The sequence below is a fragment of the Argiope bruennichi genome, chromosome X1, assembly GCF_947563725.1.
Source record: "Argiope bruennichi chromosome X1, qqArgBrue1.1, whole genome shotgun sequence".
Lineage (NCBI taxonomy): Eukaryota > Metazoa > Arthropoda > Arachnida > Araneae > Araneidae > Argiope > Argiope bruennichi.
Window position 1 is genome coordinate 79,745,738 of NC_079162.1, and position 24,198 is coordinate 79,769,935.

General features: G+C 29.4%; 1 protein-coding gene across 2 annotated transcripts; it reads left to right on the top strand.

The window, feature by feature from the left end:
- Window positions 1-403: 403 nt before the first annotated feature.
- On the top strand, window positions 404-16,703 carry LOC129958639 (uncharacterized). 2 transcript variants are annotated; one of them, XR_008783277.1, is made up of 4 exons: window positions 404-524; window positions 2,528-2,633; window positions 5,008-5,191; window positions 10,532-16,703. XR_008783277.1 is itself a non-coding variant. In XM_056071239.1 (3 exons), exons 1-3 carry the CDS (start codon window positions 454-456, stop codon window positions 5,218-5,220), a joined length of 390 nt encoding a protein of 129 aa, XP_055927214.1. In that variant the 5' UTR covers window positions 410-453; the 3' UTR covers window positions 5,221-5,344. The 2 variants fall into 2 exon arrangements, 1 of the variants encoding a protein (XP_055927214.1); XM_056071239.1 differs by lacking the exon at window positions 10,532-16,703 and having other exon boundaries at window positions 410-524; window positions 5,008-5,344.
- Window positions 16,704-24,198: the final 7,495 nt, after the last annotated feature.

A 24,198-nucleotide genomic window follows, 5' to 3' on the forward strand; every position in this document is an offset into this window, starting at 1 on the left:
TTAGCACTGAACAGGCAAGTTAATTTCCTTATGATTATTATAACCTTTAACTTGGTGTTTGGTTTGTATTTGGTGTTTAAAGAAAATTTCTTATCGCAATAAATACTCGAAAAGTTTTTATATCGCTCTTCAGCAGATTGCTTATGGACGCGGGACAAATGGGCATTTAAATATTGCTTATTGTAGAATTCAGCGTTTCATAAGCACATGTAATCCTTTCCACATTAAATACCTTCAAAAGAAAAATGCCAGTGGATATCTTTTTTTTTAAGCCAGCACAGATAACTTGCCAACCGTCTATGGTTGCCGAGTTGTTAGTGACGTCATATGAGCATCCAATCAACGTTAGGTTGCACTAATTCCAAGCTTCTGATATAGGAGTTTGTAACAGTTCGTCACTACATTTTCTTTGCCCATTTTCATGGTAATATTTGTTTTGCATTTGCAGTGCAAATGATTTTAATAAAAATGGGCGCAAATTTAGAAATTAAACATCTCAAACGTCTCCGAAAGCATTTTTTATGGTAAGTTGGCCTTTTGATTTGTAATAATTGTTGTATTTAAATTATTTTAATGTTTTATGTGGTAATTATTATATTTGTCACAAGGCTAAAAATTTATTTTATGTGTTTAAACCATTATATTCTAGAAAGAATTTATGGATAGATATGTTATTTAAAATCTAATGTAAATGGTTTTCCCCGAGATTATTAATATTTTGCGGTATTATAGCTTTTTAAAATCTTGTCAATGTTACGTTAGTCGCAATGAAATGACCTTACTTAATTATCGCCTAAGTAATCTATCAATATACTTAACTAAAATTTGAAAGTAATAAGTAGAAAATACAAATAACGAAAAATGGAGAGAGATTGCCAAAATTTTAAATCTGTATTTTAAAATATATTTTCAATTATTATTGCCTTTAATGAATGTCAATATCCAAGGATTTATTTATTATTATTATGCTTATTTTCAATTTGCCATGATATAAAAAATCGTATTAATTTCCCTGTAGCAGAAAACTAGAATCTTTTAACCATTGATTTGAATTCAAGCGTAAATAATATTTTATTTCAAATATTTATGAGGGCTCTTTTATTTTACTTTTTTAAATGTTTATTTCATTCATAACTGACATGTGGAGAGAAAAAAATTATAGAACTTTCCAAACATGAATATTGCAAAATATGTTGCAAACAGTATTAACTGGAAGTCAAATTGAAGTATTTTTTTCAAAGTCTTTTTATAGATAATAAAAATAAAGAACAAGACATAACAAAAATGTTCGACATTGATGTAAATTTAAATCTCGGGAGTCATATCCCTGTTTAAATATTTATTTTTAAAAATACAAATTACATGCAACAATGATTATGCTTCAGAATAAAAATTGAATTATTTTTTTCTAAGTAAACATGAGGAATTAAAGAAAATTGATTGTGATCAGTTAAGGAGTGTAAAGTTGTTTGAAATAAACATTTAAATTTGGAATAACATGGCATTCATTAATGGTAGTTTCTGTCTTATTATTTTTTACATGTTCTTATTAATATTTTCTATATATAAATGCTATTTTTTGCATTTTTTATTAACGGATACCCATTACATTTTTTAAAATTCCTTTTTATTGCAATATCGATAATTCTGCAATATTAAAAAAAATATATCATTCATTCATAACAAATAATGTGTTTGTGTGATGAATGATGATCATTTGAAACTGAAATTTCAGTTGCTTTTCTTGAAAAATTATCAGGTACAGAAATTTTTTTAATTATTTCCCAAAAATTTATTTATTGTTTATGCATTCCTTTGTTGAAATACTGTGAAGGAAACAAAAAGTGTTTCATTTACAAATTCTAAAAAATTATTCAATTGTAATTTAATTTTATTGAGATAAAGAAAGGAATTTTTATGATGTAATTTAATTTAGATGTAAAAAAACAGGGAGATCTTTTATATTTCTTCATTGAAAGGGATTTCAAAGAACAATGTCTTTATATTGTGTATGCATGAATGTATTATTATCTGTTTATAGCATGTCTTGTTTCTGAATTCCTTTGTGTTCTTTTTATAATAATTATAAAAAGTTATTTTGAACATTAGATTTTTCTTATTTATTTAGTGAACCTAGAAGTGACAATCTGATGTTATCTTTGAGCATTAATTAATTAAAATATTTTTTTACTTATAATAAAGAATAATTATTTATATAACCTATTTATTTCATAACTCTGTTTAATTCTTAGGCATAAAATATTGCACTTTGTTTTAAATGGAAGTAGGAAATCCAGATGTTTAATAATATTAATATGTTTGATTGTGTGAGAAGACATGCTGAAGTTAAAAAAAATTGTAACTGTAGGAAAATATTAACAATGGGAAGCTGAAAGTATTATAATACTCTATATGGCATTCTAAGTTGGAGAATACATATTTTAATTTTCATATTATGCTTGTATAATTATATTATTTGTATAATTCATCTTTACTTGAAAACTTCTATTTATTCTTACTTTTCCAGGCTTTTTATGAAACTTGACTTGGATAGTTTATTCTTCTGGTATGATGGTACTTATACAATTATAAAGACAACTTATAAAAAAAGACAAAACTTGTTACAGGAAAAGGTAAAGTTCACTTAAAATACTCTATTTTTATTCATTATTTTCCAGCTTAACGGCATGACATTTTAAATTGTGTTGCAGAAATCCAATTCAAAATATTTTTGAAATGACAACATTTGGAAAATATTTTTTATTCTAATTATTAATAATTTATTTTTAATGTAAAATTTGAACTTATTGATTTTATTTTATTTTTAATTTTAAAATAGAGGTTAATATTTTAATTCAGGTATTTTTACACAGTAAATATTTATTTATATAATAATTTATAATATAATTATATTAATTTATTAATATAATAATAATTTATGCAGCATTTTCTCACTACACACCCTATGTATGTGTGTATATATATATATATATATATAATTTAATAAAGAATAACAGTGAAGATGTAAATATGTATGAAATGTTTTAATGAAACATAGTGAGGGGAACAAGTGGGGTGGAAAATATTTGTCAGGTGACAGTAGGTGTCAGATTTTAATAAGAATAGATAAATTTTTCCAAAGAAAAATGAGGTGAAGTAATATGTAGTTTTGTAGTTTACTTTTTACAATTGCATATATATTGAAAATCTATCGCTATTAATAAAAGAAAGTTATTGAGTTAATAATAATTAATCAAAACAGTTATTTTGAATAATTTTATTTAGCTGCCTTCCAGTTACACTTCTAGTGTTCAATTAAATTTTATGCTATTCTTTTTTACCCTTTCATTCTTGACCTAGCCAACAACTAGTTCAAATTCTAAGCTGTCAGGCTAGTTTTATTTCAAACGAATTTGCATGGCCGGATTGTTGATGAGAGGGTTAAAAATTATAAATAATTAATGAAAAAATTTAGCTTTTGGTTGGTATAAAAATCCTTTGCCACTGTCTGTAATTCTTCATTGGTAATTTTCTTGAAGGATCTTTGGTTAGTTATTATTAATGAACCATTTCACAGAATTCCACTTCTTCATAGAGAAATAGCCACGGTTCTTGCTTTCTCCGGAATCTTCATTTTTGTTGCCAAGGTCGAGGGTCATTGATCCGAGAATCTCTCTAAATTTCTCTTCTTTACCATAAGTTAAACATGGCAAATGGATGGTATTACAGATTTATAATAATATTATCAGAAGTAGTTTTATCATTGATACTAGAAATGCATTTGATGGGTATATAACATACTATTATGTTGAGAAATTTTTAACAAAATCAAAAATATCTATGAATTTTTTGTACTTTTAAAACAAATTTTTTTATAAAGGTTTTCAAAATTAAAAATGCAGATATATATAATACACAATCCTCTGAACAAAGAAAATAATACAAAAATCAACTGAATAATATTATACTATGATAACAATGCGAAAACCAGAAACAAGCAGTTAATGAATTTCTTTTACAGAATTAGAAGAAATGTTTATGAAATTGAGGATTTGTCTTTATAAAAATTTTTAAAAGAAGATAATTAAATCACTTAATACATGCTGCTATACCACAAAAATAGTTTACAAAATCTTTAGAAACAATTTATTTGCTTTCTTGTATACAAAGTATACTGTGAAAAAGTATTATAATCATCAAAAAAATTCAAATTTGAAGTTTTGACAAATTTCCTTTGGAAAATTTTGGAATTAGGTATGTCTGTTGAATGCATTGACTCAAAAATAAACACATAACTCTCAAGTGTGAGACTGAAAATAAAATTCTGAGCACTTTTGCTATTCACGTCTTTGCCTAATGTCCGCAATCTTATGCAGGAAGAGTGTGGATAACTCCTTTATTAGAGAATATGTAAAAATATTTTGAGGACATTGTTACCTATTATTTTTATTTTCTCAAGAGATGCAAGCTTTATTAAGGTGTACCAGAAAAGAAAAATAGAAATTCTGAGTGAAAGAAAAGCAAATATAATAGTCAAATTATGCAAAAACAACTTCAAACAGAATTAGGACTAATAGCTAAATTAATTCTAAGTAAAAAAGATTTAACATGAGAGGATTTTCTATTTTATGTGAAAAAAAAAATCTAATGAGATAACCTGAATCCTTTTATAATTTTGTATTAAAAAACCGATTGAATGGTTGCATAATCAACTCGGAATAGCATACTATAGTAGAAAGAAAAATTATGTAATCCATCAGTTTGTAGCACAGAATAATTTTAAATACGGTGTAAATAATTTAGAAATATCCATAACAAAATTTAGGCTAAAATAGAAAATTGTTTTTCAGACAATCTGGTTTTTGTTGTTGTATTGGATTTTTTTTAACTAATTAAATATTTAGTCAAAGATTTTAAATTAAATAACTTTATTTTTTATGAAATTATAAGAATTTTATGTTTGTAAAAAATATTCCAGTTCTTAAAAAAAGATTTCTTTCATTCTAGCTGTTATCTAATTATGTTGCTGTTGCTCATAATTGCCATTCTAAATACGTTCGCTTTGGTGGAGTATGGTTATTCCTGCTCATCAAAGACAGAAGCAGAACGTATAAATTTCGGCATGAAACTGCAGCATGCCCTCCTGGAATTCACAGACTCTTTTTTGCCACATATGAAAGAGGAAGAAGAGGTAGCTGCATTTTCATTTGTAAAAACTGATTTTTAAGTCTGTGAATATGCATGCTGAGAAAATTGTCTTTTTACTTTTAGACTAGCTTTCTCCAATGCTCTTAAACATTTTTACTTACATTTGCTGTTATATACATATGTTTGGTTAATTCAATATCAGTAAATCTTATTCAGTTAGTAAATGCTGTTGTTAATAAATGAGCATATTAACTTATGTATCCATCTTCCTTCCCAAAATTATTAGATTATTATTCTTTGTTTATTAATATGTTTCTAACTTCTCTAGAAACTGTTAAACATTTTTATTTGTAATAATTTTTAAAATTATATGTCTTCATCTGAAAAGTATTTGTCTCTTGAGTGATATATAGAAAAGGAATAATTGAAATGTTTAACCATTTGCACCCCCCCCCCCTTTTTTTTTTACCTTTATTGGAATTTATTTAGTGTTCTTTGCCCTAAAGGGAGCACAGTTTATGTAGAGAACAACTAATTAGCACCGAATCACCTGATCAAAATAATACTAATATTATTTATAACATAGGGCAATGTATTTTGATTTATTTTTTCTCTTATAAAATAATTATTTTTAATTTTGGATGCTGAACTAGAGTATGACAATGAAAATTTTGAATTCGGTTTCCATTCTTAATATAATTGTAACAAATTATTTTTAAAATGAAGCAATTTGTTTCTATATGTATATACATGCTTACTGTATATTACAAGGTCCTTTAGATTGGCCATTTTATGGTTGTTCAGAATCATTCTTAGAAACTGTCCTACAATAGTCTGCCAGTCAGCTTATCTGGCATTTTCCCTCCTATTTCTCTTGTATTCAGATAGAAAAATTGTATCTGTAATCTATTATTGGCTTTTGTTGTTATATTTCTTAAGAAATTTCTTGACATTTGAAAAACACTTTAATTTTTTCTTTTTTTTCTGGTCTTATTGAGTGTATGTCCAAAGTTTTAATCCCAAGTCAATATATATATATAATATATATGAGTTACGCAAGTTTTTATTAAATTTTCGGAATGCTAAATGTTAAAAAATCATCTATAAGCACATTTTGAATATGGCTTTGTTTTGTCGTCATTTTTATGGTAATTTGGCCAGTTTTATGATGGTAGTAGCCCTTCCGGAATTATTGGTTCTTAGTTTTATGAAACTGCAAATAAAATTTCTAAAAATAGCGAATTAGTGTAAGCGGAAATTTACACTTCCCATCCTAGCTGTGTCGCATCTTATGAATTGTTTCATATCAAACACAAACTGTTTGGTTGTGTTCTCCTACATAAAAATCAATATTTTCAAAAATGATGTATCTATCTAAATGAACTGGTAGTTTGTTAATTTTAAGAAATATTGAAAAGGTTGAAAAATTTTTAATTTTATAAAAATTAACTTAATTTTTTGGTATGGATAGTTTTTTTCATGTTTATAATCTTTTTATTTGTTTCTGTCCAAATCAAAAAGACTTCATTTGTTTTGCAATAGAAGACATTGTGCAAGTACAGATATAAATATTAAAATTTTAAGAATGTGCTTTTAATCTCAGCTTTTCGTGTCATCTGAGATGGTTCGTCTTGCATCACTCACGATCTTTTCCGATTAACGTTATTAACTGACCACCTTTCGTCGCCAGTAATTAAGCGTTTCGGAAATTTATCAATTTTTTTGCGTTTCAGGTGCAATTCGCAAATGCTAATACATTGCATCAAATAAATTTCTTTAAGCTGATGAGTGATCCATAAGTAAAGTTTCTTGATACCGGCACAATGTTTAAATTTTTTTTTAATACATGTATGCAATACATTGGGCGTCTCTGAAATCTCGCATGTATTGCTATGACGATCTGAATCGATAATGACCTTGAGCTTCAACCAGACGACCAGATCCTTGCGCCTTTTTCAGTAAACATTCACCAGAACGAAATTTGGCAAATCGATTTTGACACTGCCTTTCCTTCAATGCTTCATTCGTATATACGGCACATAATTTCTTGTGTGCTTACGATGCATTCTTGCCTTTTCCGAAAAAAAAATACAACATGTCTGAAATGCACGTGTTGTTCTACCAATTTTAATTTGGTATAAAAACGAAACTAAATAACTAATCGATATATATTTTTTTCTAAATTGAAGGTGGAAGTCCAAACAACAAGAAAACAATATAGGTTAGGTGCTTTGAACACACTGACAAAAAACATCTTAGAAGTGAAGAATATACTAAGTCATCTGTTGACGCAATCTCTTAGTTGCCAACCCAATATAATATTTGGAGAAAATTGTCAACTGTAATTCAAGGTCATGAGAATTCTATTTGTTACTGGAATTCATTTTTATATTTTGTTCGACTAATTATAAAACAAAATAAGTTAGTATAAATAAGGAAATAGGGCAACTTAAACTACAATTTCAAAAAACTGAAGTTGTGATTCTGTTTTTGCATTTAATAATTTTCCATTTTGAGGAACCTGAAAAATAAAAGGAATGCTTAATAATGAAAGCTTTTTAAGTTTAATCGAATTGTTAAATAAATAAGATGTTGTGCTACTGGATGATATAAACAAAATAAAAAATTCGAAAAATAGAATTGTGCATCATTTAATGCATAGATCATAAGGACAAATTATTTTTGTGTTAGGGAATGTAGTCCTTAACAAAATTAGAAATAATATAAATGCAGCCCCATACTACAAAATCCTAAAGGATTATACTCCTGATATTTCCCATACAGAACCAACTTCAGGCATTTTTATGTGTTTAAATTTTGAAGAGAAAATATTAACGATAAATGAGTCATTTCTAGGGTTTATTGATGTGACTGGAGAAGTGCTGGCAAAAATTACTGAAAAGATTAAGTAAGCTACATTTAGATATTATGAGTTGTGGAAGGCAGCATATGACAACGGTACGCACATGAAAGGGGTATATAATGGTTTACAATCTAGAATAAGTGTTCTAAACCCTTATGCAATATATGTGCCTTGCCTATCACACTTTTTAAATTTATTAATTTGTGATGCCTTTTCAAGCAATATGTGTCGTAAACATTTTATTTTATTGTTTATTTATTTTCGATATCTCAACATTTATGTTACTTTTTTTCAAATCTACAAAAAGATGAGAAATTCTACAAAAGCATTTAAGTGTTACTCTTAAATCAATTTGCGACACTCTATGCAAAGTCAAAATAGATTCGGTTAAAGTTGTGTATGCACAGTTTGAACAAATTTGTAATGCCCTAGAATTTATTGATGTAAATAATGATTATACAGCTGTATCAGTGTAAAGCTAAAAGTCTATTAGATTCAAAACAAGAAATGCCGTTTATTTTATGTTTACTAGTATTATTTGGAATATTGTTCAAAATTGCCAATGAAATTAATAAATAAATCAATGAACTATTTCAAACAAAAACAATTGTTCTTGACTCAGCTTTTAATTTAGTCAATAAAATTAAAGCTGAAATCCAAAATTTAAGAACAAAATTTGACACATTTTTAGACGAAGCAAAAGCGCCACATAATTCGAATATTTTAGGATATTTTCCTGAAAAACGAATTCGAAAAAGAAAAAATTATATTTAGAAATAGTAGAAGATGAAGTTGTAGAAAATCTGCTAGATGAATTTAGATGTTATTTTTTAACACTGTACTTAATACTTTATTGCACAGGCGGAATAAAGTTTGACAGGTTTTTAATGATATGACTGATATGAAATCTTCAGAATCATAAATTAGAAAAATGTTCCAAAAACTTCGTAAACATAGATGTAGATTGAAAAGTTTATCGAATTGCTACAGGATTTGATTCTGAATGATAGATATGTAAATAATAGACAAGTCATATTGCATTAATAATTATATTTATAATAAATAATTATATTTATTTATTTCTAAATATATTAACTGTGTTAAAGCTTTTCTTTGTTTTGCCAATTACTATAGCAAGTGCTGAGAGCTTTTACAGCAACAAATTGAAATTAATAAAGAATTAACTTCTGTCAAGCATGTGTGCAGAACACTTAAATGCACTTGCTGTACTAAACATCGAAAAAGAAATTCCGAAAAATTGTAATTTTCCTGAAATAATTAATAGCAAAAGCAAAATCACGCATTAAGTAAACATACCATTGTAATATATGTCCATGTTTGCACATGGACATATCCCTCCCCCCCCCCCTCTTTTACAAAAATAATTAGGATCTCAAATGATTTCTCGCACCCGGACCCTTTTTAGATAAGGGCGACACTAGAAAGAACTAGTAAATTTAATACATTTGTCCATATTTTTAATCAATTAGAATTTTAAATGAATCATAAAAATTACAGATTTTAATAAAGTAAATTTAAAAAAATATCAGTAATCTTATCTTTTTGACTCGCTTCTGAAATATAAATTTTAAAACTCTGACAAGTGCAATTTATATACAGACTATTCATTTTAGGCGGCCAACTGGTCACTAGGAATATTGATTATATTTGATTTCAAATAAATCCGTGATTCTCTCAAATTGTCTGAATAAAGCTGTGTTATATTACTTGTCTTAAATAAGTTCTGTTTGTTATGTCCATGATTCTTTTTTAATGGAGACTATTCTATAACATCATAGCATTATTACAAACATAAATATCTGCTTCATATATCTTTTAAATTTCTCAATATTGTAGCTTCCCTTCTTTTGCTTGCCTTCAAAATTACACAGATATTAAACAGTATCCCCATTCTTTAAATTTGAAAAACGGAAGAAAATGTCGCTGTTATATATTTGATGAAACAATGAAAATGGTTTAAATTGCAGGACAAACAATGTAATCTGTTGTTGGAAATCGGTAAAAAAAATATTTTTAAAAAATTGCCGAAATTCAACAAAAATTTGCATTATTGTTAAATTTGTATCATTAAAAAGGCAATTTTTGAAGCAGTTTAAAATTCATTTTTGTGCAGTAATATTTTCCGAAATTATTGCGAGAAATTTCCAGAATGCAACTTGATTTTTAATTAGTTAAAATTAGACAAAAATCGCTCCAAGGTGCACTTTTCCGCTCTCCATGTTATATATGTATCGAATTTCATAGCTGTAAGTCAAACGGTCTGATCTGTAGAGCGGCCAATACACACATTCATTATTAATTGTCATAGTGATATTATATGATATTGTGACGAACTTTCAAAAAAAGACATTGAATATTAAAAACATTGAAGTTTCCTTCATATTCTTTACTTGTAATTTATTTTTTGCTTATAATCTTTTTTATTATTCAGTGCTTATTATTATGAAATTGTGTATTTTTATAGACCAATAATTAACATTGTCTTTTCTCTATTTTCAGAAAACAGGAGACGCCAGTAGAATTGGTGAAAATACGTTCCTTCATCCATTTTCCTGTAACAAGACAGAAGCAACATGAATTTGATCTCGCAATGTAGTATGGAAACTGGAAATGTTAATGTAGAGGTGGATTGATTATAAAGATAGTCCATCTTTTCATTACCATTTCGAAGGTTTTCATACACACCTACAGTCATCATCAGGAATTATCTTCATCAACTATAGTCATTAGCTAGTTCTTCAACTCTAATTGATGAGTTTCAAATATTTATTGTATGTGGAATTGTATTCTAAAGTGTCTACTTTGTGTTATAAAGTTGTAAAATTTGTTCTCTATTTTTATCAAAATTGAAATTTATCAGTGGCATAGTGGTGGTGACCCTGTGGATATAATTCGAATTTTTCACATCTTGTATTTATTAAGGGTTTTTTAAGTGTAAATTTCATTGTAGTACAATGCGCTTTTCTTGGCTGTCATTACTTAGGGGCACTGTAATTGTGAACTCCATCTGGGGCATGATTTTTTTTTTTCTGATCATATTTTCCTTTAAAAGGAGATAAAATTTTGTCTCCATAGCATGGCCCCTAAGACTGGTGCCTCAGTTATTTATAGCTTGTTCGTTACACCTCTGTATTAGGATATTTTACAGAATTTTTTCAGAGCTGTCTGAAGAATGTATTACTTATTTTATTTTAATATTGGCTGCAGAATTTAAATTTTCTAATTTTAACCTTCATTTTTTTTTTTTTTAATATGATATATCTATGTACCTGATAGCAATTCAGAACTTAATTTCTCTCTTTCTCTCTGTGTGTATATATATATGTAACATATTTTGGTTTAAGTAGAATGCAGGTTTGAAGACATAGACGAGACGTTGTATTTTTAATTCCGTTTTATTCTCTCTCGGGAGGCAAACATGATTATTTACAAAAAGGCACAACTCAGCACAAAAACAGAAGGCAAAAAGGGGTCGAACAAATGATTGATTGCCTTATATAGCATAGGATTTCTGGCCACGTGCCGCAGGAGTGACCTTAGACAAGGGCAAAAGTATCACTTTTATTTGATACTTAGTACTGATGGCGTATTATTTTTACAAAAGGATTAATTAAACCGAAAGTGGAATTGGATCATGAAATAAGAGAATATTTTAGAATGAAGTTACTATGGGCTAAATTTAGATAAATTCTTGTAAATTAATTAAATTGAAATTAGAATTAAAATATCATTACATATATATCGCAGTATTAATAATACAATATTATTGTTGTAAAATGAAGTAAATATTTTGTTGTGCTTTTGACAAATTTTTAAAACATTGTTTTTCCATGGCATCAGATAACTGTAAGGATCTGATTTAATATATCTGGAAACAGATATCTGTTGTGCGTTTTGAAAGAAAAAAATGCTGCATTATGAAGCGAATTTTACTAAAAGAATTTGTGGATGTTTTTTATATATGATGTTGTATTTAACTGTATGTTATTAATCAGTGTTTATCAATGTTTTCTGCACTCATGTCCATAAATTAAGGATAATTCAGAGTCACGCGGAAATAGAACTCTAAAATACATATATCAACCTTAAAATGACTACACACATCTTCAAAAATCATATACAAATTGCAGGAACCCACCAGATGAAACCGATATTACGTCACAATGACGAGAGTGTAAGAAAGTGATGTATAAGGAATACAGGCAAAGAAGTAATATTGTTCGCAAGCTCTTTATAAGCCTATCAATGTAATAACCGCATAGTTATGACACAAAGGACGCATTTGGATGATTTTTTACGTGTTAGAATTATCTTCCGTTTATAATGGGTGTGTACCCAGCTGGAAGTGTCCAAGGAACTTGGAATCGCCCAGAGTGTCAACCACCTCCTACATATCTACCGAACTTCGGAGAACATTGCTTGATGAGTGGTGTAATATTCCCCGAGATCAGATCGATAATTTGATTGTACGGTCTGTATTGCAAAGTCTGGGAGATATACTATGTATTAACCATCATACCAACCATGTAATTTTGGTTTTTAAAAATGTTTTTTGTAATTAGCTCCAGGGAGCAAAAAATCGCAATTTTTATAAATGATATCAAACATATAGCATCTTTTTTGCTTTTTATCTTTTGTTTAACAAATAGGTTTTACAAATAAATTCACATTTGTTTTTCTTCTGACTCTTTTCCTGAACTTGCATTATCCTTAATTTATAGACATGAGTGTAGTATTAAAAGAAATATATATTATGTAATTATCTATTTATGTAAAAGTAATAGGGAGCATTCATTACTTAATACATTTTTATAATACATTGAAGAACCAGAAAAACTGATATAGCAGGTCGTATGAAAATAATGGAGGTGTTCAACCAATCAGTATGATACGAGAAGGCCGACAGTGCATATCTAAGACCACAGGTGTCTCAGGTCGCTATTACGTCGATTTTTACTATTACAATCGCAGGGTTATCAAGATTTAAGTGATTTTCAACAGGGACTAATATTCTTCGCACGAGAGATGGTTCACAGCATTTCGGAAGTAGCGATGAAATTTGGATTTTGGCGCACGATCTTTTCAAGGGTGTACAGCGAATATCAGATTTCCGGTAAAACTTGACGGCAGAAAACAATCATTACACAAGATAGACGTTCAACACTTCCTCAAGTTGCTGTGGATTTCAATGCAAGCCATCAACAAGTGTAAGCATACGCATTGTGCAACGTACCCTAATTGACATGGGCTTTAGCAGCCGCAGACCATCTCGTGTACCATTGTTGACATAGTGGCACAAAGCTCTACGTCTTGCTTGGGCTCGCCAACACCGTCATCTGAAAACGTAGTCTGGTCTGACGAGTCACGTTTCCAATTGTATCCGGATGCTGGCTGCGTACGGGTTTGTGAAGAAAATCCATGGATCCCTCATGCCTACAAGGAACTGTTCAAACTGATGGCGGCTCTGTGATAGCATGGGGCGTGTACAGTTGGCATGAAATGAGACCGTTGGTACGGCTTAACTTGACCATGACAGGTCAGCGGTACGTTAACATCCATTCATGTCCTGTGTGCATTCGCACGGACGTAGACAATTCCAACAGGATAATGCACCAACTCACAGGTCTACAATAGCTACCGAAAGGCTTCAAGAGCACTTTTCTGAATTTTTTTCCCTCTCTTGGCCACCTAATTCTCTTAACATGAACATTATCGAGCATATATGGGATGTTTTGCAAGATGCTGTCCTTAGGAGTTCTCAACCACCTCGCATTCTCATGGCTTTATGGACTGCCTTGCAGGAATCATGGTATGAACTTGTCTGCAGAATATCTTCACTAATTAGTTGAATCCATGCCGCGCCGTGTTGCAGCAATTCTGCGTGCTCGTGGGGGCTCTACACCATATTAGATTGTTGTATCAGTTTTTCTGGCACTTCAATGTATATGTATTCAATTTCACATTACAGTCAAGTGTTTGAAAAGTGAAGCAAATACTTTGCCATTTATTATTGTTTTAATTTATTGCTTTAAAATTGGTTGGTCGGTTTTCACGTCTAGTCAACATCAAAGTCTTTTTAAGTGTAAACTTCATTTGACTATAAAATGTGATTTCCTTGGTTACTCATGGTTACTTCATGTGTTACTCATGGGCACAGTAATTGTGAACTCCATCCGGAGTATGATTTATGTTTTCTAATCATATTTTCCTTTAGAAATTTTATCTTCATAGCATGTCCCTAAGACTGGTACTCAGGTATTTATAGCCTTGGGTGCTACGCCTCTGAATTATGATGTTTTACGTAATTTTTTCACGGCTGTCTGAAGAATCTATTTTTTATTTGATTTTAATAATGGCTATAGAATTTCAATTTTCTAATTTTAACCTTAATTTTTTTTACTATGATCTATCTATGTACCTGAGTGCAATTCAGAACCTAATTTCTTAATAATATTATTCATCTCTCTCTCTCTTTCTATATGTGTGTGTATATATATGTGGTTATCAAAATAATGGAAATACCTGTGAATAAATGTGTTATTTTTGAATGCTCTTCGTAAGCATTAAAATACAATAATAATATCCTTCAGGTTTTTTCTAGAAATAGCAATGTATGCATTCGGGTAGTATGTCTTAGCTATATTGAAGTTCTGTAATTCTTGGATTTTTTTCAAAAGCGGACATCTGAGATTTTCAAAGAGGCGAAATTGCAGGAGCCCATCTAACTGGAGCAAGTGTGACAGAAACATCCCAACTTTTAGGCGCTTCTAGAGGTACGGCATCTAAAGTCATGACAGCATACACACAGCGGGTCAAGACAAGCTCGGCAAAGCAAAATAGTGGGCTGAAAGAGAAGCCCAGTAAAAGAGACTGACGGGTATTGAACCGGATTGTAATGTCTAAAACAACAGAAAAATGACGCAGTGTTCATTTCCCATCTGGATTCTCCAGTGTCAGTGATTACAGTTAGAAGGCACCTTCATAAACAGAACATTTATGGCAGAGTAGCAATTCCCAAGCCATTTGTCACAGATGTTAATGGTAAACATCGTCTACAATATTGTCACACTCACAAAACCTGGTCGATTGATAAGTTGAAGAAAGTGAATCTGATGAAAAGTGAAACTGACGAATCGTGTTTCACACTTTTCCCTGCAACAGGACAGGTGCACGTTTGGAGGACACCTGCACAAGCGTATGATCGGGATTGTCTCTTTCCAACTGTCAAGCATAGAGGTGAATATGTCTTGATATAGGCAGCCATGTCGTGGTTTTCTGCTAGACCAATCGTAACCCTGATACGAAGGATCACTGGGGAGAAGTTTAGAGAAATTTTAGCTGACCAGGTTCATCCTATGATGCAAACTTTGTTTCCTGCAAGAGATTGTCTTTTCCAATAATGATAATGCACCTATCTGTGCAGCGAGACTTGTCCAATTATGGTTTGATGAACACGAGGATGAAGTTAAACATCTGCCTTGGCCCGCACAGTCACCCAATCTCAATATAAGAGAAACAGTATGGTCTATTTTTGAGTGTTCAATATGGAATCGATATCCTCGACCGGCATCTCTCCCAGAACATTTACAATATCTCAAGGAAGAATGGTACAATATTCCTCTTAAACATTATTCAACACTTGTATAAATCGATTTCGAAGCGAATCCAAGCTGTGTTACATGCCATAGGCGGTCCTATACCATACTAATTAAGGATTCTGTATAAATATAAGGCGTTTACATTATTTTGATAACCACCTGTAGTTTAATAATACAAAATTGTTATTGTAAAGTGAAATAAATATATTGTTGTGCTTTTGACAAATTTTTAAAACATTTTTTTTACATGGCATCAAATTAATTTAAGAACCTAATTTAATATTTCTCGAAACAGATATCAGTTGTGCTTTTTGAAAGAAAAGAAAAATAATTGCTTTCTGAAGCGAATTTTACTAAAAAGATGTGCAACTATTTTTTGAATATTATTTTATTTAACTGTATCCTGTTTATCAATGTTTCCCAGTTTTGCCAGAAATATATATTATATGATTATCTTATCTGTTCATGTGAATGTAATAAATAGGAAACGTTCATTATTATATATTTATAATTTATATATTCAGTTCCACAATCTAATGAAGGTTTTGAAGTGTGAAATAAATATTTTGCCATGCATTCTTCTTTTAATTTATTGCTTTAAAATTGGTTGGTTGGTTGGTTTTTTTGTCTAGTCACCATCAAGGATTTTTTAAGTGTAAACTTCACTTGAATATGATGTGATTTTCTTGGCCGTCGTTTCTCATGGGCACTATAACTGTGAACTCCATCTGGGGTATGATTTATGTTTCCTAATCATATATATATATATATATATATATATATATATATATATATATATATATATATATATATATATATATATATATATATATATATATATATATATATTGCTTTATGAAGCGAATTTTATTAAAATAATTTGTAGCTTTTTTATGTATATGATGATATATTTAGCTCTGTGTTGTTAATCAGTGTATCAATGTTTCCTAGGTTTGCAAAAAATGTATATTATGTCATTATCTTATCTGTTTGTGTGAATATAATAGGAAAAATTCATTATTTAATATATATTTATAACTTATGTATTCAGCTTAACAATATTGTCAAAATTTTGAAATGTGAAATAAATATTTTGCCATGTATTATTGTTTTAATTTATTTCTTTGAAATTTGTAGTTTTTGTTATTGAAGTAAGAAATTAGGTCATCCATAAACGAATTCTGCGCCCTTGGCTCCCTTAAACAATAGTACATGTGTTTCCAAGGTGATGTCTGGATAAATGCTTTGAAAATGCAAATTTATTCAGTAACCCAGTATGATTCCACTCCAAACCAACAATCCTGCACCACCGAAATGGTGTCTTTCAATGATGTTCTCTTGGTGATAAGGGTACCTGATGGTCTCCATTTGAAAGTCCGACCCGAATCAAACTGCAATCTAAACCTCGACTCTTCGAAAAACATCACACAAGCCCATTGTGACAATGTCCACGTTGCATGTTCTCAAATCCAGGCTAACAACTGACGACAGTGAGTTGCCGTGAGCGGAACACGTCTGACAAGCCCACGATCATATATACCAATATGTTCCAAACGTCTGTACATGGTTTGCCTTTCAACTGTCGTACTCGTGGCTGAAAATAACTGACGAGAGAGGTGTAATGCGTGCTCCATCTGCTTCTTTTGGCAGTTACTGCCTAATATTGGTCGTCATTCGACTTTGTAACTCAAGAACGACTTGTACTGTAACGTTTACGGACATTTACATCATCTTGGAATCGTTTCCTAAGTCTAGAGAGGATACTTTGGATGATTCCAAGTTCTTCAGATACCACTCTCGTCATTGTGACCTATTATTGGCGGCGTCTGGGGTTATCATGTAATTTGCATATTACTCTTGAAGGTGTGTGTGATAATTCTACAGGTGAAATTTTTACTTTAAGAGTTCGATTTCTGTGTGATTCTGAATCATCTAATTTATGAACAAGAGTGTAAATACAAAGATTTGAATGGAAATGGTTGGTTATCTACCAGTCGCAATAACATGCAAATTTTGAATTTATTCATGGGACGTTTTAATTTCCTTTTGAAACTATCAGCCTTTTTTAACCAGAAATGTTTCTTTCAGAATTTGAACATTATAATTTTTTTTGTAGTGTAAAAACATTTCTTAAAATGTATTAACCTGAGAGGAAAGATCAGGTTTTTATGTGTGTCATTTCACATCGTGAGCTTGAGTGTGAATTATTCAACTAGATATTCACCAGGCGAGCCTTGCCATGCCAAAATTTTAGTCGAGACATTGACATTGGTTTCATACAGAATATTTAATTTCTAATTGCATCTTTTTTTTTTCAATTATTTTATTTCATTACTGATTTAAGATTTGCTCATTAAATTAACATGCGTTTGATGCACCTTGGTCAGTACTGCCACTCAGTCAATCCTTTTTAACAACATTGTTCTTCTTGGATTACATTTTGAAAATACAGTTCTTTATACATCTGAAGAAAAAAAAAGATTTTTTTCCATAATTTTTATTATTATTATATTTATATTTAAGTTATATTTCCTAAACCTCTTTACCTTCCTAATTCTTCTAGTGTAAAAAATATAGAAAATATGCAGTGTAACTCAAATTTTTCTGCAACTTCGTTTGTGAAGACAGTAATAAAGAAATGTAAATTCAGAAGCACTCTTGTATACATCAAATGGTAGGTGTTTTTTCCTCTTATTTTGTCTGGACCTCATTACATCATTGTATCTCACAGCTGTGCTATCATGACTTAAATTTTATTTGGAGGTTAGTAAGTTAAATGTAAGGCTTTTAAATATATTTTACATCTACCCAAAGCAGCAGATCCCAGAGAGGGCGTTAGCAGGGGAGCAAATGACCCTCCCCCCAACCGTTTCCGTTGGGGAGGAAATTGAGAGTTTCATCTTCAAAAAATCTTCACCTTTTCAGGATGATTATGAAGAGCTCCACATTACCGAATATGATAATTTAAAAGCAAGTTTAAAGTTAATATTTTGTAAGCATTCGAAATATTCAGTTACGGGTTAAAGAGTTTGATTATATTTGACAATCTAATCGATAGGGTTGCAGGTCAATAAGATGCGCATTTTGCGAACAATTTTTGATCGAGTGACTAAAAACTGAATGCGATATATGTCGAAGACGCGAAGTCCACAGAATTTCAGACATATGATTCAAATGTTCATTCATTTTATAATTTGCACTACTTTAGGCAATACAACCGACAAGAGGGTAGGCACAATTTGCTGGCAATTTTTGGTCGGCCGAATATGAAAATAATGCTGTGGATGAGGAAGACATTAAATCAGTAGATTTTCAGGCATCTAATTTAAATATCGTTCATTCGGCTTATAATATCCCCTATATTTAGAGAAATACTCAGTAAGCTGGCAAATGAATAAGACGTCGCATTTTTGTTCTGGGTCTTTCGCTGAGGTGTTATCATAGGTTATGAAAAAAAAAAAAAATTTTTTTTTTGAGTATTTCTTTTACCTGCCAGTGAAATTATTAAAGAAATTTTCTTTATGTTATCATGAAGAGGTCGCAGAATTGTTTTCCCTAATTCAGAATTAAATGAATAATAATTCTAAAGTTAATCTTCGTTTTATTCGTCTAATTTTCACTTCCTCGATAACGAATTGTAAATTTCTTTTATTTATTTTACTGTGAGAATTTTCTGACTAAAATCTAAATTTAAGTTAAGGTTAAGCTAAATTTAATGGAACACTTTTCTCTTAACACTCTTGTGCAATATGCATTCTAAGAAGACTTTCTTTGCTGTAGCCATTATGTGAATTCATAAATCACTGGAATAAATAAATTGTACATTAAGTTTATTTAACAGTAAAATGTCTGTTTTTTGCAATCTAATTTATCATAATGCAATTATTACGCTAAAGAAATATTACCGACTGCAGTTAACAAGGAAAAGATCGTTGGCCAAATATCGCTCTACAGATCTTGGAAGGACCAGGCGAGGTCGCCATAGTATTGGGCATGCCTTCCCTGCAGAATGACCGGCGATTATCGCCGCGGCCAGTATCTGACAAATTTGCGGATGATTTCCATACGTGTATTATCACGGGCGATTTCATACCAAGCACTACGCGATGTGTTTTATCAATGGGCGACCCAATACCAATCAGTAGGCGATTTGGTACTGAACTCTTGCCGGCGACATACTGAAATTTTGGCTTATTGGTTATTCAGTTTTCTGAAATTTTATAAACTTATGTCATAATATTTTAAACTATCGTACTTTCAATTATTTCACCAAACAACTGTAAATATAAAATATTTTGCGTAGCTTTTTTTTTTTTTTTTTTTTACTTATAAATAATTTTGTTTGTTACTTATTTTGAGAATTTTAAAACTCCATAAAACACTTACTTGCTTTTAATAGAATGACGTTTTCTATGATTTTCATTTTACCTTTTCTTCAACTTTTTAAACTATTATTATAGCATGCATTTTGCCATAATCTTGCCTTATAAAATTTTTAAATTACAAAATAAAAAAAAAATTACTGCTTTTTAAGAAAAATAAACAAATGTTAAAATAATGTGAAATAATTTTAAATTTGATCACCTGCACATCTATATATATGTATAAGATTTATTTCCTTCATTGAAACTTCCTATTTATTTTATTTTATTTTTATTGCATGGGAAAAAATTTTAACACATTCATTGTGTCAGTTGCATAATTAATCAGTATAATTTTACTCATATATAATAAAAAGCAGCACACATTTATATGCATATATGTATAATTGAATTTTCTGCTACATATAAAGAATTATACATATGCATTTCTTCTGGTTCTCTTTCCCTTTTTGATCAGATTTCAGGAAGCTAGAAAACATATTTCTAAATAATAATAAAGGTTGAGCTTTCCCTTCTTTTAAAAGTACAAATAAAATATCTGTTGACATTTGAAGATGTGTAACTAACGAGCAAATATCTTATGAAACTGCATAAACATGATAATCTTTTCGATCTGATAATGGTATGCGTAAGCAAATTTTTTAATTATGCTTAAGATAAAGGAGAGAAATAAAAATAATTCAAACTAATGGGCGTAAAATTTATGTTATTATTTTATGAAATGTGAAATAATTATAAACCGACAATTGACCCGGCACTTCTATCCAAATTTCTACAACACATTACTGAGATCATTTTACAAAATCTAATTAAATAGACATATATTCTTGATGTGTTTTCTACCATTTTTCTCAAGAAAAATAAAATATTTATCTCAAAGTATTACAAATCATGAAAGAAATATCCTATAATATTGATGAAATCATTTATTAACATTTTATGCACAGCAATTGAAGATTGAAAGATATTGTTACGAACCTGTGATGCTGCTTCCCAGCATAGTGGGTTCCATAGGCGGTATCAAAGCTTGGCGACTTTGGCGCCAAAATAGATTATACCCGAAACATCGAGAATTTCGCGATCCGTCCATTAGGAACCGAGATACGCCTCGAACGTTCCTGACTGGTTGAGAGGCTTCTAGCCCCGCCTCCTAAGACCTATAAAAGGAGCAGCTTGCAGCTGCCGCAGTAGTGCGAGTAGTGCGAAAAAAAAAAAAAAAAAAAAAAAAAATTATGATTTTTCAAAATTTTAAAAAGAGACTTTCAAAATTTCAGCTGCACTATATTATTTGAGGAAACTTCTTATATCTCTTAAGGATTTCAATTTTACCTTTAACACACAAATAAGTTTTTTTAAATCCCTTTTTCTTTCGTAATCCAGATTGCATTTGACCAGACAAATGAATATGAATCCTCATCCCATAGAGAAAATGACTCCGAGTCCATTTGTTTTCTTAGTAGTGTACAAAGAATTCCATGAATGTTAGTCTCTTTATACAAATGGTATATCGCTCAGTTCTTTACTTAAAAATTGATAACATTAAACGATGTTGTGATCGCACTAAATGGAAATTTTTGTATACTTTTTAATACATCAGTTCGGGGCCAGAAGATTTTGCTAATATAAAGTGAATTGGCCGCGGTAATATAAAGTGAAGTAATATTAGCCGTGGCTGCGATCACATAAAGAGGCTTTCATTGTATAATTCCTTTTGAGAAGAGATACAAAGCAGAGGAGTTTATTTGAGTTTTATTGCTGAATTTTAAATTGTATTGCTGAATTGTTTTAAAAATACTAAAAAGTGCAAGAGAACTTTCTCCACCTCAGAATTTAACAATTGTGTACTTAATCCTCCTTCTTCCTCTTCTCAGACGAATATGAATATATATATATATATATATATATATATATATATATATATATATATATATATATATATATATATATATATATATATATATATATATATATATATATATATATATATATATATATATATGAGATTCTCTTTGTCAAAACTATTACTAATCAGGAATTTATTGATTTTATGTAAACTTTTCAAACTGTGGATCAGCTGAGCCAATCAAATGCAGCCTGATACTTTACATTTCTTATGAATGGAGATAAAATACTTTCTTACATAAGATAATTAAAAAAGATACTTAAAAAACTTAAAAGAACTATCTATGCAACGCCTATGAATCTATTATAAAATTCGGAGATAATGTTTCATTTTGTTAAATTTTAGAAAATTTGTTAATCATTAACTTAGATGAATTAACCAAACAGCGGCGAAATTAGGTAAACTTTAATTTCATACCCTTTTCTGAAAATAATGAAAAAATATTCAACATTTAATTTCCTATCTTTCTATTAGAAGAATTATAAAATTAGAATTTTCTGGAATTAGATTTATTATGTATGTTAATTCGCTACATTTCCTACATTATCGTGTGATTCACTTACTTAATTATCTGAAACTTTTTAGAACAAAATGCTTTTGCTGGTTAATTTGTCAGTTTCACATTATATTTCGAAGAACTCAATTAGTAATCTCTGCACCTTTACATAAACTTTAAAAATGGTAGAAAAGTTCCTTTAGTTCCACAAGGCTAATTTGTTTTATTTTGTTTATATAAGATTTAAAACTTATAGGTCTCTTTCTATTTATTCCAACGATACTTTTGCATCTCAGCCTTACACAAAATTACTTGCAAATGAGCTGTATCGCTTTGAAGCTGGCCTCATCTATTTGAGTCTTTTTGTAAGAGAATGTTTTCCTTTATTAATTAAGTAACAGTGAACAAGATAATTTAAATGAAATCCTCTGACTATATTCATATTTTTTAAACTGTGCAAAATTTATTTTTAGTGATTCACAGAAGACCGTAAAATTGTTTTAATCCATTCATAAAAAAAAAAAAAAAAAAAAAAAAAAGGCTCTGCTTGTTAATAATAATTAAATAACAAGAAAAACATTTTACAATATTTTCTTTTAGGAAAATATTGTAAAATGTTTTCTTGCTTTCCGGGTCTAAAAAAGATTCTATTAGCAGATTTAAGCATACTGTTATTTGTGGGCGATCCTGTCAAAAATGCGGCATTTAACATTTCTTTTTAATTGGTATAAAAACATCAGCAATAGGCAGAATATAAAATTAATGATAATGATTAATAATCTTTATAATAATTTTTTATACATTATTTTATTTCTTTTTTCATAAAAATGTATTCCCAAAAGATAAGAAAGAGATGTGACAATGTTTCTTCTCCTCCTATTCAAATTTTTGCCCCTCCTCATTCATCCGAATATTTCAGTTTAACTTCTGAAAAGAAACACATACAAATATATTTTATAATGAACAAAGGAAGCCTAAAAATTAGGTAGGAGTAATTGAAACAGAGATAATATAAGAACAATTTCGCATTTTTATTTTGTCATTTTTACAGTACTTTATTCATATAATATATGCATTTTCTTACTTTTCAATTCTTTTGTCAACATTTATATCAAAACTGATGTCGAATACCGAAATTTGAACTGAAAAGGAAGAGAAAATATCAATTGTTATAAAAAATTAATTTTGAAAATAATACAGAGAAAAAAATATTCATTATTACTTAAGGAATAGAACGCTACTAAACTAATATTAAATATTTAAAATATAGTAAAAAAATGATCGATATTATTAAAAAATAATAGAATATATTTGAACAAAATAATTATTACTAAAAGAGCATTTTTTGTAAAAAATGTTTTTAATTAGATAACTAATTAATTTATTAATTAGCATATGTTTTAACTTTTATTATTCAATTTTATTAATATTTTTTTAATAATATCGTTACTAAATGAAATTTTATACCAAAGTGGAAGAGCAAAATTGCAAATAAATTAAGAACCATTTGCTAAAGCGGAGGCACAAGAACCGCTTCACATCTAACAGAAAAAAGGATCATAACACTTGCAGAGGAGAAACGAATAGATAATCGACGTCGATGAGCTATCGCTCATTTTGTTTATTACTTGTCGATAACCTCTTGGTGGCCATCCGCATTAAAGGAAGTATCCCCCTCAGGCAAAAAGCCATTAAGAAAGCTTAATAATGCAATCGTATTATAAAAATGAAATAATAATAATAATAATAAGAGAAAATTATTGTAAGTTCCAATGTTCTTTACAATG